Source organism: Notothenia rossii (assembly GCF_949606895.1).
Source record: "Notothenia rossii genome assembly, chromosome: 2".
NCBI classification, from domain to species: Eukaryota; Metazoa; Chordata; class Actinopteri; order Perciformes; family Nototheniidae; genus Notothenia; species Notothenia rossii.
Window position 1 is genome coordinate 24370646 of NC_136904.1, and position 17640 is coordinate 24388285.

The 17640-nt window shown below is 41.2% G+C and overlaps 2 protein-coding genes across 14 annotated transcripts in view; both read right to left on the minus strand.

The window, feature by feature from the left end:
- Window positions 1-560: 560 nt before the first annotated feature.
- LOC307029564 (WD repeat, SAM and U-box domain-containing protein 1-like) lies at window positions 561-8043 on the minus strand (the record flags this gene model as incomplete). Its single annotated transcript, XM_079665646.1, has 11 exons — window positions 7945-8043; window positions 6496-6907; window positions 6045-6232; window positions 5527-5613; window positions 4317-4410; window positions 3090-3123; window positions 2935-2975; window positions 1666-1772; window positions 1419-1436; window positions 1113-1139; window positions 561-742 (listed from the first exon to the last, which is right to left on the minus strand). The coding sequence occupies exons 2-11, from the start codon at window positions 6891-6893 to the stop codon at window positions 561-563; spliced, it is 1176 nt and encodes a 391-aa protein (XP_079521772.1). The 5' UTR covers window positions 6894-6907; window positions 7945-8043.
- An 886-nt stretch (window positions 8044-8929) lies between these two features.
- baz2ba (bromodomain adjacent to zinc finger domain, 2Ba) overlaps window positions 8930-17640 on the minus strand; it is a 65720-nt gene continuing 57009 nt past the window's right edge. For 9 of the 13 annotated variants that reach the window (XM_079667125.1, XM_079667136.1, XM_079667134.1 and 6 more), the window contains 12 exons: window positions 17439-17501; window positions 16693-16837; window positions 15599-16341; window positions 14607-14859; window positions 14198-14353; window positions 13822-13982; window positions 12989-13317; window positions 12316-12451; window positions 12080-12226; window positions 11338-11639; window positions 10508-10651; window positions 8930-10368 (listed from right to left, as the gene is read on the minus strand). In XM_079667125.1, coding sequence (XP_079523251.1) covers window positions 10212-10368; window positions 10508-10651; window positions 11338-11639; window positions 12080-12226; window positions 12316-12451; window positions 12989-13317; window positions 13822-13982; window positions 14198-14353; window positions 14607-14859; window positions 15599-16341; window positions 16693-16837; window positions 17439-17501 — 2736 coding nt within the window. In that variant the 3' untranslated portion in view covers window positions 8930-10211. The remainder of the gene's footprint in view (window positions 10369-10507; window positions 10652-11337; window positions 11640-12079; window positions 12227-12315; window positions 12452-12988; window positions 13318-13821; window positions 13983-14197; window positions 14354-14606; window positions 14860-15598; window positions 16342-16692; window positions 16838-17438; window positions 17502-17640) is intronic. The other 4 variants (XM_079667135.1, XM_079667128.1, XM_079667127.1 and 1 more) reach the window with 1 other exon arrangement.

Sequence of the window (17640 nt, forward strand, 5' to 3'; positions counted from 1 at the left end):
TGACGAGTACCGGCCTAACTGGCAGACTGACAACAACATAAAACTTCAACTTGTGGTTGCAAATCTTGCAGGGGAAAAGAAGCTATTAAAATAGCTTTTAAAAGTCACACAGATTCCTTCATATCAGACACACTTGAAAATACCCAAGAAGGCCTAATGACACTAGGTTTAAACCCACTTTATGGAAAACACAGTTTTGGGTTATGTAACTGAAGAAGTGCTCCAGATTAAAGTCAGGACTGCTGAAGCACCAGAGCTGAATACTTTTGCTGGGCAGCCTAATATGATGTAATGTTGCTGACTAAAACCCCATCAACGTTCACTCAGTCCTCCACCCTTACTTTAATTGAATGAGCTGACTTTAATCCGTGTATAAAGGTACAAAAATCCTAATCCACACACGTCCATGTTCATGCTCACAGAAGAGCAGGCGTGTAATACCTTTAAGACTAGGTTTATATTCTTACATTTGGACATAAGCGAGCTTTAGGACTGTGACAGTACAGGCGCTGAGGCAGTATCGCTCCAGCTGTGTGTGAGGATCCCCCCAACCCCCCCCCTCACCTATGTGAAGCTCTGACGCCAGCGCTTCCTTGTGAGACTGAGCAGCTCTGTCCCATCAATGTTGTTGGCCCTGAATCTGTCCACCAATCCCTCGAGGCCTTCCTCCACCAGCCACGCTGACACATCCCCCTCCGACCAATCGCTGACCAGCAGCCTGGATCGGCCGCTGAGGTTCTCCCTGAGAAGTGAGTCAAAGGCAGACGCTCAGTCCTAGTGGGCTGTAGCATGCTTTGTAAAGTGGCCAACATTCTCCGTGCAACACTATCCTGGAATCCTGCTGACTGGGTCTTGTGTGAAGATAAAAACAATTGTCTGGAGGTTTCATCGACTTCGTCATTGACACGAGATGAAACAAAAATGTGAAAAGTAGGTTGTACATTGCACACAGAATCGCTCCTACCAGCAAACACATGACTATTCCATATTATGAGCAAGTTATTTTAGTTTTTGCGCACATAATACACAAGTGTTGCCTCATTTAGTGACTTTTACAGATTCAGGCACCCAAGTGTGACGAAATATAAAAGACATATTTTCTTCCTTCTTACCTTCACTTGATGGCAAAGCAGACAGCTCTGAAACACAAAAAGAAAGGAGTAAGTAACTGTCAACGTGAGCAATGAAATGTAATCATTCAGCAAACTTGAGACTGAATAGTCATTAGGAAAAAGAGAGCGCAACAACAACTGTGTCCTTCACCACACAAATGAAACCAATTTACCCTCGTGACTTCTCCAAAGCTAGAAACTCTGCTAAAGACTGAACTAGTCTGTAATGTTGCATGGTAAAAGCAGCTCTCTTTTTCTTACAAGTGTCACGTGTAAAGGATAATAAATATTTAAAATAAAACGTACCGGGCAACGACTTCCCGCCTTTCCAATGGTCACGATGTGCAGGAGAGGAGACAGACACAAGAATAAGTTAAAGACTCTGTGTGTGTGTGTGTGTGTGTGTGTGTGTGTGTGTGTGTGTGTGTGTGTGTGTGTGTGTGTGTGTGTGTGTGTGTGTGTGTGTGTGTGTGTGTGTGTGTGTGTGTGTGTGTGTGTGTGTGTGTGTGTGTGTGTGTGTGTGTGTGTGTGTGTGTGTGTGTGTTCTTCCCACCTCGGTCACTGCACCCGTCCTCCAGCCTCCAGATGTTTACAGTCTTATCCATAGACCCTGTAGCAATGAGCGGTGAGGTCGGGGAGAAGCAGCATGCCGTCACCAGCCTGCAGCAGAGGACAGTCATCACCTTTAGGATGGTCTGAGCAATAAGGTGTAACTTCCTCTATTATAGTAAAGGCCGTCTATCAAATATGGAATATCAAATATCTTATTCCTTAGATTTCAATTAAAGACCAGTAATGGGAAACTTGCAGAAACAGAAAACACATGAAACCTTTAAATGAAAGTTGCAAAAAGAAACTTTGAAAAGTGATTCTGTGAACATTAGACACTGAAGCAGTTCTATTCAGATGCCCGCCATTAGAGTCCCAATTCAGTGATGGCATACCAAAGGCTCCCCGTCAAATTAAACGTAAAACTAAAAGATCTGAATAAAATTTAAAAGACGTTTCCAGCAGATTCAAGAAAGTCAAAGCAACGTTAATGAAGACAATCTCTCTGAAACCTTAGCGGGATTGCTCAGAAGTGTTCATTCACAAAAAGCTGGTTTACTTCAATCAATGCGATTTAAGAATTTAGAGAAAGGCATACTTTAGCAATGTTTTATTACCACTAAAGTGAAAGGAGTTTCTTGAATGCATTTTGTCAAATGATATGATGTGCCCATTCATCCACTTTCTCTCAACTTGCCTACTTCCACTTCAGTTAGTGATTTTTTCCAAAATGACTTTCATTTGCCCCACTGAAAGGAAGAGAGCGTTCTGCCTTTCAATCACAGGTGGCTCACTGGACTTAAATAGCTTGTAAGTGTGATCATTCAGCCGTGGCTTATATGTACGGTATGTGCATGTGTGAGGGTAGTGAGAGACACAGGGACAGCAGGCTTACCTTTTGATACAAATGCTAAATGCATGTTTTGTGATCACACTGGGTCAATATCTATTAGTGTTGTCTGTTCCTTCTCTAAAGGTGAGATCTAGTTGTAAATGAGAGGTAGAAAAGTAAAATGTGCCGCTTATGTTCATAAAACTGAACAATTTGGTTATCTTACAGGTTATTATACTCGTCCAGTTATTTAAAAAACTAACTCATTCCAGGAATGCCTTGCAAGGCATCTTGCTGTGGATGTTCTTCTCCAGAGATTGTGTTTGTATGTAAACACAAGAGTAGGTTAGTACACTCAGACGTGTAAAATACATTTTTATATTCTATAATTAAGAAAATCCACAACATAATTGAACCACATTCATGTAAGTAAGTATTTACCTCTCGTGCTGGTTCAGTGTGTACAGCAAAATTGCATTTTTCTGCAATCAGATAAAGTAAGTGTTACGCAAAAAAGAAATAAAACAGTTTGTTATAAATGGAGCAAGCAAAAGTTGGACTATGAAATAAATCGATCTAAAAGGAGAGTTACTTACAGCATCATAGATTGCAACAGTTTTGTCCACAGAGCTGAAAGAAAAGAGATAAAAGTGTAACTATGTGAGCAGTATTTCAAAGAATATGATAAACCTTTGGTACTGCATGTTCAGATCCACATTCACTCCATGAGGAATAAAGCAAACCACGTCGCCCCCTAGTGTTCCCTCTGGATACTGCACTCTTAAAGCGGATGCCGTTGGCCTACTTAAAGGTCCAGGCACAAAATCAATATTTTACATCACTCCCTTGATCCCAAATGCATCAAGACATGGACAGTGATCCACACAAGATCAAGAGATTGAAGTGAAATATACATTTAGCGTATGGTTTACTATTACAACAGTTAGAAATATGTACATGTGTCTGTTTAAGACCCATCAAATACAATTAGTGTATCATTTACACTTCTGCTGACAGTTTCTCAAAGTTACCAAACATTTTTAGGCTTTATCTCAAATTCCCAGCCTCCATTGGCAGAAAATGTATTTGATACTTTCTATCTCATCAGAGAGAATATTCTGTCAAGATTTTTCCCACAGTTGTGTTATTATTTTGTGATAATGTCTGCTCTGGCAAAGAAAACAGGGGTGGGAGAAGTACTCAGATCTTATACTTAAGTAAAAGTACCAGGGTGTAGGAATACTCTGTTACAAGTAAAAGTCCTGCAATCAAAAGCTTACTCAAGTTAAAGTGCACATTCTGCAGATTGGCCCATTTCAGAATAATATATATTATATGTTTTGATTATAATTATTGATGTATTAATGTGTTTATCAAGCTGGTAAACTCATGCCATGGTGGAACTCATTTTAATTACATAATTTACTGCTGGGTATCATGTGAATTTAATCCAGGTGTAACTAAAGTCATATTTAAATGTTGATTATATTGTGTATCATCTATTAATTATTAATTGATATCTGTAAAGTAACTTAAGGTACTTCACAAATGTAGTGGAGAAAAAGTACACTATTAACCTCTGGATTGCAGTGGATTAGAAATACAAACATAACATAAAATGGAAATACTCAAGAAAATACAAGTAGGCTACCTCAAAATTGTACTTAAGTACAGTACTGAGTAAATGTGCTTAGTTACTTCCCACCTCTGAAGACAGAACATATCAAAACAAAAAGCATAAGATTTGAGAAATGGCAAATCATTAATGTGTGCAAACATATGAAGTCACCAAAACGCTTCTAGAACAATCTTAAAGATCATACCCAGACACCAGCAGCTGTCCATCTGAGGAGAACGCACAGCAGAGGACTGGAGCTGATTGGCCCGTCAACGTGTGCAGGAGCTGCATCTTATAGCCTGCAAGAGAGAGAGGGGGGGGGAACTGTAGTTACACACAACTGGGTCAGATAACCCCCACCCAACTGACACCAAGCTCACCAGTAGGTAAGGGATCATGTGCAGCGAGGCAGTCATTATTGGAAAAATAATTGTTGTTTTCTGTGACTGTCCAAGTCTGCTCAAAGTTTATACCCTGGCCGTTTCTCAATGTCGAGTAAAGCTGCTCCAGAGCCACTATTTCAAGCATACTACGTCATCAAGTGGCGCCGAATCATTGTTTAAATGCCCAGCATACATGTGCTACCAAGCAAGCCTCCTCGACATTGAGAAACGGCCCGTGTTCCCTTTGTGTTTACTTCCTGTCTCCTTCTGTTGATTTATCTGACTTCCAGTGCTTTCTCTCTCTTGATCCTCCTTAGCAACGGTCATTATAGTGCTTAACAGTGGTCTATACTGCTGTCACTTCTGAAATGTCCGAATTTACCAATCAGAATCGAGTATTCAATTAAGCTATGTAATAAGCCATAGAGGTAGGAACGTTTTATACGAAAACTGTGTTCTGCTATTGGTCACAATAATTGTTAGCTTGATAAACAGACCCCTCCCAACACACACAAAATTATACAGTTGAAAAAGGAAACATTGGTCAGATATAAAAATAAAATACAATAGGAGTGCAGAACATTTAGAAAATGTTATATGCTTAATTTCTGGTCATATAAAAGCACTTAATAGCATCAGAAACCTCTGAAAGAAGCTTGTACTGGCAGCTATCGAAATAATAATATGTCTTGAAATACTGATGCTGGTGTATTACAAAGCCGTTACACGAAAAATTGTTATTTCCTTTGAGAGCTCTAATCTGAGGGGATGTTGTTGAACTGCACACATCTATATTTAGCCTCACACTCTTCTGTCTGACAAGGTAACAGTGACATCCTGCCTTTATGGCGGCACTTGTTAACTATATACCTCGTTCGCAACACAGGAACATTGTTCATGGAAAACCAAGGTCAACTCTCTGAGCTGATAACGATTGGACGTTGTAATTATGACAGAAACGATCATGTGAGCTAAAGAGATCCTCCTGGTGTGCAAAGATATGTAAAGGTATGTGAGGATGTGTCACTCTACCTCCATAGCCGGACTTGTTAACAGCCCAGATCTTCAGGTGACTGTCCTGCCCACAGGAAGCCACACAAAACTGTACAGACTGACCACCTGGAAAGACAAAAACAGACAATAAAAACAAATATTCAAAAATCACAGACTCAATTTTTCAATAGCAACTATCAGTCGGTTGATTTGATTCTTCCCTACAGTGAAATAAGACTGCCTCATGAGAGATATAGTGAGGTTAGAATATATGTTAACAGATATGCTTAATTAACTGTATGTACAGATTACCCTTATTATTCTTAATAACAATTATATTTTTAATTTTTTGTAGTTATTCATATTCATTTAGTTTCTGGTAAAGTTCAATTTGAATTCAAAATGAAATGGTAATGTTTTTTTTAATATGTCCTTTAATGTATCCTGTATTAGTTTCTTCAATAATCAGATAGGAGGAATTCTTGCTGGGTTAATCTTATGCAAAAAATGAGTATTGACCAAAACTAAATTCCTGTGTAATTGTTATGAATCCTCACCACTGAGGATGCTGGGAGCGAAGGTGCAGCAGGTGACCCCCAGGTCGTGGGCGTTTTTCTCTGCGTGGAGCTGGTTCATGTCCAGGTCCCACAGACGCAGGTCCCCGTAGGTGGAGCCCGTCATGAACAGCTGACTGCAGGGGCTGAAGCAGCAGGCCACCATCGTCGTGTCACTCACTGCTCCGCTCCTGCAGAACACAACCAACATGTGCATCAGCCGGGACATCTTTTAACGCCATTGTTCAAGTACAATCACGTATGGAACGGCATGCTGTTTGGAAAGCACACATGTCATTCAACTGCAAACAGCACTAAGCTTTCCGCTGGGTTAAATGTCACACAACGTGACCTAGAAGAATCTGGAGGAAAAAACCCACTTAACCTTTTTAAATAATTGTTTTTATTGACTTAGTTTAACATCTTTACTAAAAAGCTATGATTGTAAATGAACCTTAGCAGCTGTTTGGAGGGGAAGTCCCACAGAGCCAAAGAGCCGTCCGATGCACCGGACACCAGGTGAGCAGAGTCAGGAGAGAGAGCGCAGATCCTCACAGGACTACGGCCGGGATGCTCCAGCACGGCCTCGATCTCTCCCGTGCTCATGGACCAGACCAACGTGGTGGCATCAGTGGAACATGAGGCGAGGAACTGTCCACAGCTAGTGAAGCAGCAGCAGTGCACGGTGTACCCATGTCCCGTCAGCGGGGAGAAGGGAAGCTCGGAGAAGTCATGCGTGTTGTATATCCGGAGAGTTTTGTCCCCAGAACACGTGGCGAACAGTTTCCCAGAGAAGGCACACCAGTTGACATCGTCTCGGTGGTCTTGTAAAGTGCAAATCAGTGACGTCATTTGGAGAGCCGGTCCTGAAGTACACAAAGAGAGAAGGAAAGACACATTGTATAATAAGGAAACACTGTAATCTTACGGAAGAGGATTAGAGCCACATGAAAAAAATCGAATTCACATCCCCACTACTACCTCACTTTTTCATGTGGCCCTAATCCTCTTCCGTATAATCTTAATATTACATATCATTGGTAAATACATATTTTTGGGTTTGGACTGTTGGTCAGACAAAACAAGACATCCCCTTGGGCTTTCAGGAATTGTGAGCTGTGAGTCTCAACATTTGAACATTTCCATTTCTAAAAGCTCTGCTAATGTGTGTTGAGTGTTTCATGGCAGACCACGTCCCTGTGAAAGCATAGGACTAATAACTCAATATTTCAGATAAGTGCAGAGCTGTGCCCTCCACATAAGTGAGATTAGTTATCTGATGCTGATAGTAAAATAATACAAGAGCAAGTTAGAAGTGGGTGGAAAAATGAAGATATTTACAGAGCAGACACACTGTGTAACTAAAGCAACTAAAGGCATGCATTGACTTCAGTAAAGTATTATCCCTTCAATGTTGCAGGTTGCTCTATAATAGATTGTATTTTATTTGATGATTATATTTCGTATGATTAAAAGCAACTAGTAAGATAAATGTAGTGGAGTTTAATATCCTCTGAAGTGTAGTGGAGTAGAAATATAAAATAGCAAATGGAAACACTCTAGTAAAGTACCTGTATAAATGTCACATATGAACAGCACTTGCTTATTTTAATTGGCTCATTTAAGTTTAATTGCAGACAATAAACAAGCTGAATACCGTTTTTATAGATTTGTAAAGATGTGCTAAGAAGAGAAACACCATCAGAAAGACAGCAGTGAAGCCTCAGGTGCTGAGTCTGCGGAGACTGTAGCTAAAGCTTTATGCTAGCTTTATACCTAATGTTTTAAAAACATAGGCCATTATTCACAAGCGACACTTTCAAACTATGACAAGTAACAGTCCAACAAGCAAACTCAGGCCGTAAATAACATAAAATGTTATGGTACTGTTAGCTACGTCTACCTTCAGCCGTGAAGCTCCCTCCGTGTTGTCCGTTCAGTTGAATGATGTTTACTTCCGCATTGAACAGCTGACCATTACGTCAAGCTGGTTACGTCACCCACTGTCTCATGTTGATGAGCTCTGAAATCAGGACTCAATAAGGGGGGGAAGTGGTGTGGAATGTGTTGTTGATTATATTTAACATCATAAATACAAATCTACAAAGTAACTAAAGGTATTAAATAAACGTAGTTGAGTAAAAGTACACGATTTACTTCAGAATTGTTGTGGCGTAACTCAAGTACTGCAATAACACAATTCTGATTTGTAATTTATTTGAGTGATTCCATGTTCTGCTTCCTTATACTTATACTACAATTCAGATTGTACCTTTTACTCCACTTTATTTATCTGACAGCTATAACTACTGATTACTTTGCCAATCATATTACGAATAGATCAAGATGAGATAAGAGGGGACATTACACTATGGGTGTAACATATTATTATTATTATTATCAGACGTGTCCTATTTTGTCCACTGCATACTTTTGTATTTGGAACCTCCAGTCATGTGATAGTCTACACATGTGACTTGGGAAAGCAGGGAGGTGTAAAGGACATTTACTCAACACTTTTTCTTTAAATCATTTTACTCTCACTTTAACGGAACATTTGCACTTTTTATTCACACAGCTTTTTAAAGCTTTATTTAGTTTATATTTACTTCTCAGGTAAAGGCAGACAGAATGCTACAGACAACACATATGCTTTATGTTTTTTTAAATTATGATGCTTTGCCATAAATTAAATTATTCTATTAAAATAAATAATAAAGATGTTAGTAAGCGCTATCTTGAACTACAAAATGAAAATGCTATGAAAATACTATTGAGTGCATAAATTAGTTCTAATTTTAGAGAACAAAAATGCTTTATCCACACATCTAACACTTAAAAGAAACAGTTCTGTAGAATGGAGTTGAATAAAACAAGTTGAAGTCATGTACGTTGAAAAACATCCTTTTAATAGGTCCGTGCCACACACTAGTGAAAAATAAAGCTCCTACAAAAGAATGATACTTTTATTCCACAATATTTAAATAAAGTAACTTCAAGTACTCTTGACTTGCGTACAAAAAAATCTAGCTGCCTCCATCAGGCCACAACACACAGCAAGGTTCAACACAGTGGTTACAAATGGCCGTAGGTCCTCTGTATTGTGGCAGATTACGAGGAAATGCATCATGGAAGCATAACTGAATGCTTGTGTTTCCTTTTTTTCTGCTATGGAGAGGAATGATTTCTGTATCGCTGTCCAACTCTGGAGGCCTTGTTGGATTGAAATCAAATAAAAAATAACGTTGTCATAAGAATGAAAACTAAAACAATAACATCCCCTACATGCCCCTGTTGGAAGGGTAGGCACTACCAAGATTAAGGATACCACAGTGTTTGCAGAGGATATGTATATACTGTACAAACAATATTTATGATAATGTTTTCATCACGTTCACTAAAATAGAATGCTACAATCATTCTAAGGCATAAACAATATCTTAATATTCTTAAACAATTTTTACACATCGTTCCAAACAAGACATAATATTGACATTAATAAACAGTATATACACATGAATCACCTTTGTCTAACTGTTCCTCTGCTGTTCCTTTGAATAAATGCAGTTGTACAGTCTGAACAAATGAATGCAGTCCTCTGTCGCTCCAAAGCACTGAACAGTGTAAACAGGTTTTTTTTTCTTGGCTTTGTTTGATATTTGGGAGAAAAATTAAAAACACAAAGACACATTCCTTTTTTCAATTCGAAGCAGTTCAGCTGATTCTTCCTTTTCATAGAAAATGAAGTGGACCTTGATTCATAAATAATTATTACAAAATTAAATACATTCACTATAATACGATTAAATAACAAAAGACTATGTACAAGTAGTGGAAAGTATTCTAGCGCCGACATATCAGTGACAGTTGAGGATTAATTCAGTGCAGTGTTCTGAGACAGGGAATGGTATTGCACTACAACACCCCGTTTCTCTGGGACTCTTTGGGGCCCTGTTGTAATAAAATCAAGCACACCTCATAACATGACATTTAGTTTTTTCAAGGTGTCATCCCTCTTAAGTACACCATGATTTCTTATTAAGAATCTGACTTGTTCTTCCATCCTGCAAAGCCACATTCTTCATCAGAAAATAAAGTAAAACCTGCTGCTCCGAAATGAAGAGTTTAATGGGTTTATGAGGGGGGGGGGGGGGGGATCTGAACAGCTGTTTAGTTTGTTTGTTTCAGAAGCTCAGTCCATCGCTTCTCAAAGAACTTCCTCATGTTGTGACCAGCTCGACCAATTTCGGAATTGTCTTCATTGAATTTTTCGCAGTTATCGTAGACCAAGTTGACATCGATGATGAAAGTCTCCAAGTTTTGATACCTGAAATAAAGGAAAAAAGTTAGACATCACTGAGGTGTACACACATGGTATAACTAAAACATATTTTTCCATACTTTGAAATGATGTGCAAACACCGTGAAGCTTTTCATAGGAAAATAACAAATGGAGGTTGACTTACTGGCTGTTCACAAGCTTCTCACGTATGGTGGAGAAGTCCATGGGCTTCTTGATGACCTTCCTATAGCCAGGGACTGATTTCTGGCTGACGGGTGTGAGGAAAGGCCATGCGTCCTGATGCCGTTCCAACTCAGCAAGGAGCACCCTGTTGAGCACACAAACACACATGAAGTTAAACATAGAAAACACTGCAGGTTTCTTCTTCCCTCAAAGCTGCTATTATCAATATCACTAACTATACAATACATGCTGCTTATGTAACAACACATTGTTATTCAGCTCTGCAGTACCCCTCAGCTCGTACTTTAATAGTCTTTCAGCTAATTGATTTGGTTTTATGGCGCCCGATTTATTGTTATCAAATGAAATGAAATCGTGTTAATTGTTTATTAATTAAGGGAAACATTTCACAGCTTAAGAGCCAGATATTTCCCAGAGGGGTTGGTATAGATTAAAAGCAGAGATTTATTTGATATTAATTAATTAGACATATAACTCTTAATGACTTCTGGACGTGTGGACCAACATTTATTTAAAGGCAGTTTGAAGCTCATACAAACCAAAACTAGGAAAACCAGACTAACTAGGCTCAAATCTTACTTTGTGCTGAAATGAACTTTGAACTTTTGAACTTTTAATCTAGGCAAAAATAGCATAATTTGATTTGTTCAAAAACCGTATCTCTTAGGGTTGAATCACAAAATACTTTTTTTGATGGATAAATATAAAATACAATTTGTTACAGCCCAACAGTAGATGGCAGTGACTGTGAAAGTGTTTATAAGATGGCGTATTAAGAAGCAGAAGTGTGAACAGGCTGTCAGTAAGTACCTGCACAGACCCAGGTCCCTGTTGTTGTCTCTGGCTGTCTTGGCTCTCTTCACAAACACAGGGCTTTCCTGATTGGCTGCTGGCAGAGCAGGTGAGCTCTCCTCTGTCTTCCTCTTCCTGCTGGTGTCTTTTGCTCCCTTCTTGGGCGTGTTGCTGGCACTGGCCGGATCCTCCTCCGGTGCCTCCCCGCTACCCGCCTGCTTCCCGTTCTTCTTCCCCTCTCCACCTTTCTTACCTCCTCCCCCGCTGGATGTTACTGCTTTGCTTGGAGTTTTTTTGTTTTTGGGAACTGGACCACTTGCCTGCGTAAAGGAACGGAAAGGAACGGTTCGTAAAGTGTTGAGTTAAACCAATTTATCAAATGTATACTCCCCTTTCTTAAAGTATCAGTTTAACTTGTCAGATCTTACACCACCAATATGATTTAGTTTGACCCTGAACACATCTACATAACTTATTAAAATGATCTATTGTTTGATTTGAAGTATACAATAAAAACTTCTCTATTGTATACTTCAAATCAAAGCATATACAGCCCAAGATCGATAGAGACTAATATCATTCTTTGACCTAGAAATTGTTGTTAAATACCAACATTGGATATTGCTGTAAATTGTGTGGATAAAAGTATTAAGATTTTAATAACAGAGGAAGGCGGGCATCAAAAGAACTACATGCTTAATAACTAGGATTTTCTCTAAACTCCAGTGAAGAAAGAGGACATTCTGAATGGCTCTGATACCTTAGATATGCAGGACGGGCAGTACCAGTCTCCCTCTGGGATGGTGGTGATTTTAGGTTTGTGACAGTAAGTGTGGCAGCCTTTGTCACAGCCGTCACACAGCAGGAGCAGATCCTCGTTATCCCCCTTCCTGCAAATCTGGCAGTACTAACAAAGCAAAACAAAAGCATCCATTAAAAAAAAGCAACGAGAATAGTAGCCACTCTAGATGTGTGGTTTGAAAATATGCTGCTCACCACTTTCATAATGGACCTCTCCCAGGCTATGGACTTCTGCAGCTGCTGGATGCACATGGCCAGCTGTGCAGCGCTGCGCACTTCAGTCAGAGCCTTCCTCCAGACCTTCATGCCATGGGCCACCTCCTCCTCACCACTAAGAGGAGATAATGAGGAGTGATGAGAAACCAGAATACTCACACAGATAGGTGAATATGTAAACTGAAAGCAGTAAACAGTATCAGTAGAACCAGCCGCCAACAAGACAGCAGACCATAATAAAGAGCTTCAGCTGTGCAGAGAGAGGTGTGAGGATTTTGGGGTGAAGGGCGCTTTGAAGTTACACACCGAGTTTGTTATGTGAAGGGGAAGTGCATGCAGAAAGAGGGAACACCTGAGTATACTGTACTGAAGCACAACACCATGCAGATGACTGCAGAAAAGAAAACAAGCGGGTAAACCAGTCAAATATGCCTTTACAGCAAATGAAGCTGAGTGGAGTCCCCCACCCCACTCAGGAAACTGCACAAGACCAAAGAAAGGAACAGAAATGCAACAAGCCACCACGAAAAAAATCTGCTGTGAAAGCAGCAAAGACCCTCACTGTTTGAGTAGTATGGGAAACATAAAGCACACAGAGAGGAAAGGGTTCTCAATGGGAGAGTGGGGAGCTTTGGTTGGAGATATGACCTACCCTTCCCTGTCAGCACTAGTGGATGGGGCGGGAGCAGGGACAGTGACCGTACCCACATTATCCAGCCTGATCTGAATGGTGGTACCTAAGGGGCTCCTCAGGTACCTTCTCTCGACGTTGCGCTCCAGATCAGCCAGACGGGTCACTGCTATGTCCAACGGGTTGTCCGGGTGACGAATCACCCTGCCCTTCTCCCCCCGCTCCTCTGGATGGTCTTTGGAGTCCTTGTCTCCCGTGTGCGCTGACGCTGCCGTGGACTTGGTGAGGGGCTTGTGCTCATAATACACCAGGTCCTCCCGCTCAGATTGAGGCTCCAGAAATGTCCAGCCCTGGAAGATGAAAATCAGAATGAAGGCTTTTAGTCTCTGAACATGCTGTTCCCATACTCTGTGAGTATCTTTACCTCAAAAAGTGAAGCTTTGTCATTTCATTTGATCAATTTGTGTGTTATCAATGAAATATTGAACCAGGAAGTGAGTCCTAAAACACCAGAGTATTACCAGAATCTATTTATTTGTTACTTCTGTGTGTATTATTTAGAGGGATCTATTAGTGAGATGGGATAGAATATAAATAACAATGCCACTCACATAGCTATTTCAACCCAAACCACAATCTTCTCTTAAACCTCATCAAGTTGTTTCCTTTGTATACTGAAAATAAGAGGTGTGCACTTTACAAGGGGTGTTTCTTGGCAGTGAAGGGGAACCAACAAAAAACAAGAACATCTTAAGTAAGCTATTATACGTATGGGAGAACATGGTCCCACTCCACAGGTTAAAACATGTTTCTTACACGCTAACAACATGTGTGTGGTTGTGTGAGCGCCTTACCTTGACCTGCAGGCTGGCGGAGGTGACCTTCCTCTCCAGCTCCTCCACCTGCTGCAGCACGGCGATGTCCATCTCCATGGCCTGCTCCTCCACACACCAGCCTCGCACAGACTCCACGCTCACCTGGCTCTCCTCCAGCTCATGCAGCTCGATCATGGCCACTAGATGGACGACATGAGAGATATCAGCCATGAATTCACACACAAACACACTTAACGATGCAGGTAAACACGCAAGCAATGTAGAAGGATGGCTCATAAATAACACAGTGTTTGCGGTGTATTCAGGGATCGCAGAGGGCACTCTATCGCTACAAAACTATTTTCTTAATACATGCTGTGATTAGTAGCTTTCTAGAAGTGTTTTAGGCACTCACCGTCTCTGTGTTTGGTGCAGGCCTGGGGGACGATCTCTGTGTATTTCTGCATTTGCCTCAGGAGGCCCTTCTCCCTCATGCCTCGGCTGTGGAGAGCTGCGACTAAAGCCCTCAGCTGGTAGATGTCAGACACCCGCCACCACCCTGTCAGCAGCTCTGAAACAACGAGCACAAACAGGCAGTTAAACCACAGGACACTGAACATACATCACTGTTAAAAGGGGCTTCACTCAGCTATGTTATACCCAAATGAAATTGCGTACAGCAGAGCAGAACGTTCCCGAATCCAATTATCTCGGATTATTCAGGCAAGTGCATTTTTTCAGGTAGGCGAATTACTTTTAACTTAAAACATGGGGGTTGATTATGGCCTCAACTTTATTCTTATCAATGCTTTTTGGTCACTCACCCTCTGGAATTGACCGAGGTGTGAAGTGGTCCAGGGATTTGGGCATCTCCAGGGCAGGGGAGGGCATGGATGAGGTTTTCTCAACGCACGGTAAAGGTGATTCGCTCTTGCTGGAGACACTTGCTGTGGTGTTGCCCTCCAGAGAGTGACCCAGCATGGGAATGGGGCTGCTGCACAGAGGCAGGCTGGGACTTATAATGCCACAGGGCCAGCTTCCGAAAGAAACTCCTAGCAATGAAGCACTGGACTTCACCTGGGGGGAGAAGAGGAAAAACAAAAGGGTGAGGGAGGTGGAGGAGAAGGTAGTGCATGGCAGAAATAACTGAACAGAACACAGCTACACTGAACAAATGTAAAATTAACTTTAAGCAAATGTGTTATGCCAAAAGGTTCCATATAATTGTATTAGGTTAGTTGAAAGCAATAGTATTAAAGGTCACCTATCATACAAAATCCACTTTTTCATGTATTTTATACATAGATATGTGTCCCCTCTGTTTAAAGACATTCAGAAAGTTTCAGGAGAAAAAAATAAATACATTATCTCTTTTTGTCCAGATCCATTTATATAAAAAGTAAATCTGAAGGAAAATGAGCTGATCAGATTTTGACTACTTTGTGATGTCATAATGTTTTTTGGCTTGTGTAACCATTAGCCAATCACCAACCAAGGTAACACCCCCCCCACACCTTATCACCTGGATCTCCTCCTAGCATGGGGAGTGGCACCTTATTCTCATCTCAAGCAACAGACCCAGAATCAGCACTTTTGAAACAGGGCTGAAACAGAGGGGTTTATGGGATGCTGCAATGCACGATCTGTTTGGTATTTCGAGCCAAACACTTCAGAGACATGTTTTGTTTATAACTGAGACCTATATTATATTGATGAAAAAGAGTGTAATAGGGGACCTTTAAGTTGAAACTATTATTTTGTATTTATAGCTAAAGTCAACGTTTCAGTTTTGTCCGTCTTCGTGTAGCAGCCTCACCTGCAGGGCAGACAGCGGGTAGTTGAGGAGGCCAGCAGGGTGTTGTGGGCTGGCGGCGGAAGGGGTGAGAGGCAGGGCGGGGGACTTAGGTGGGGAACTGGGCCCGGCCGGGGTGGAGGACGCCTGGGGAGACACACGGGGGGCTCCTGGAGGGGGCGTGGTGACGGAGGTGAGGTCACAGGGGTTGCGAGGGAGCAAACTGAACCAGTGTCCGCTCCTCTCCGTCAGGACTCTGAGGAGCTGGTCGTTGGGTTGGAATGAGATGTATGGAGGTGGAGCGGGGGACGAGGTAGGAGGAGTGGTTTCTGGGGATTCACGTGGGGCAGATAGTGAGGCTGGGGGAGGGATGTTGGTAGTGTCATTAGTGGTCACCATGGAGTGGGGTGTTGCTACTGTCTGCTCAGAGGTATTGTGAGTGGGGGAGGATGGTGTTGCTGTGCTTGTAGCAACAGGAGAGCCGTTTTGCCCCACATGGGGACTCTCTTTCTCGTCTGCCATCACAGCTTCCTTGCCAACGTCCTTGTTGACGTCCCGGAATGTGCACAGTTTGGTTACACAGCCTGGCTGCTGGTAGAAGAGCTCCTCCTTCTCTGACTCCAAGCCTTGCGTCCGAGTGCTCTGCCCATCGAGGTCTGTGGGTTTCTCCTTCTGCAATTCCATCTCCTGAGGTTCCTCTTTGACCTTGACCTCCTCTGCTGCTCTCCTCCTCCTCCTCTGTCGTTCCTCCTCCATTTCCTCTGGAGCTGCAGGGAAATGAGGGGGCGTACTGTTAATGTAGCTGAAACACAACTGAGGGCGGATTGTTCTGTAACATTGTCCTACGCTTGCTTTTGGAAGAGTTGTATTAGATCATTCAAGTTTACAGATGCAATCTCAGATAAATTAAGACAAAGTTAAACATCATCTGTATATTTTACACTGAAGAAACAGAAGATGTTTTCACTTGTTTTCTTCATTCCTCTCACTTCTCTCTGCAATGTGCATAGTCATGGTTTTTTGTTTTGTGCATTAATGTGCTTCACAATCAAAAGAGCAAATGAAAACCTTTCAACATAATAAGAAATCAAACTTAGTGTGAGTTGTCCTGTAACTACCTTCTCCACTCTCCATAGCTTCAATGAAGACCCCCCCACAGTGGGGAAGTACCCAGTACCGGCGGCGATAGCGGTCCTGGCCGTACATCATGGAGCGAAGAGAATGTGATATTTCAAACAGCTTTCTCCTGGTCTGATGATGTTGCTGCAATAATACAAAACACACTCTGTGATTTATATGCATTATTTTAATCTAAACAGTGTCAGGACGTGTCAAGCGTATGCTATCTCACGTCCTGATGCCAACACAGTGATATATTGAGTATTACTTGTTATGCTAATGAGGTGTTTTATTAATGCCATCAAAGGCAAATAGCCCTGTCAGTGTACATGTACAAAACACATGTTTACACACACAGTATTAAAGAATGTACATGCTGCAGCTTTTTTATTACCTCATAATCTGATATATTAGTGTAGGAGGTGTTGCCTACTTATTTATTCCACTCAATTGTAATTAAAAAAGAAATATTGTCACCATGGCAACATAGAGTTAAGTCCAGTATAACCGTCTAGTAATGGTGGTTAATAAAAAACACCAATCACCCCCCATGTTTCGGTGGTTTATCTCTTCATAGGTGGATCCCCAAGAGAGTATATTTTAATCTCACTATCTGTGGGTTGCGTTTTTAATCACACATTATCAGTGTAAATCAACCATGCATTCACTTTCTGATGCCTTATTCATTTGTGTTAATGATTTTTAACTTAGTCACAGCACTTGTTCATTATAAAGACACACGTACCTTGGCTAATTTCTCTATTTGCTTCTCCAGCTCGTCCAGACTGGTGGCTTGCTCAACTTCATCCTGACAGGAGGAAATAAATCCAGTGAATGAGTGAGAACAGTAATTCATCTATAGATCCACGGCTGTTACCAGTCACAATTTCATGGCCAAAATCATTTACAATATTATTGTGATATGTATAGAAAATGAAAATGTATTG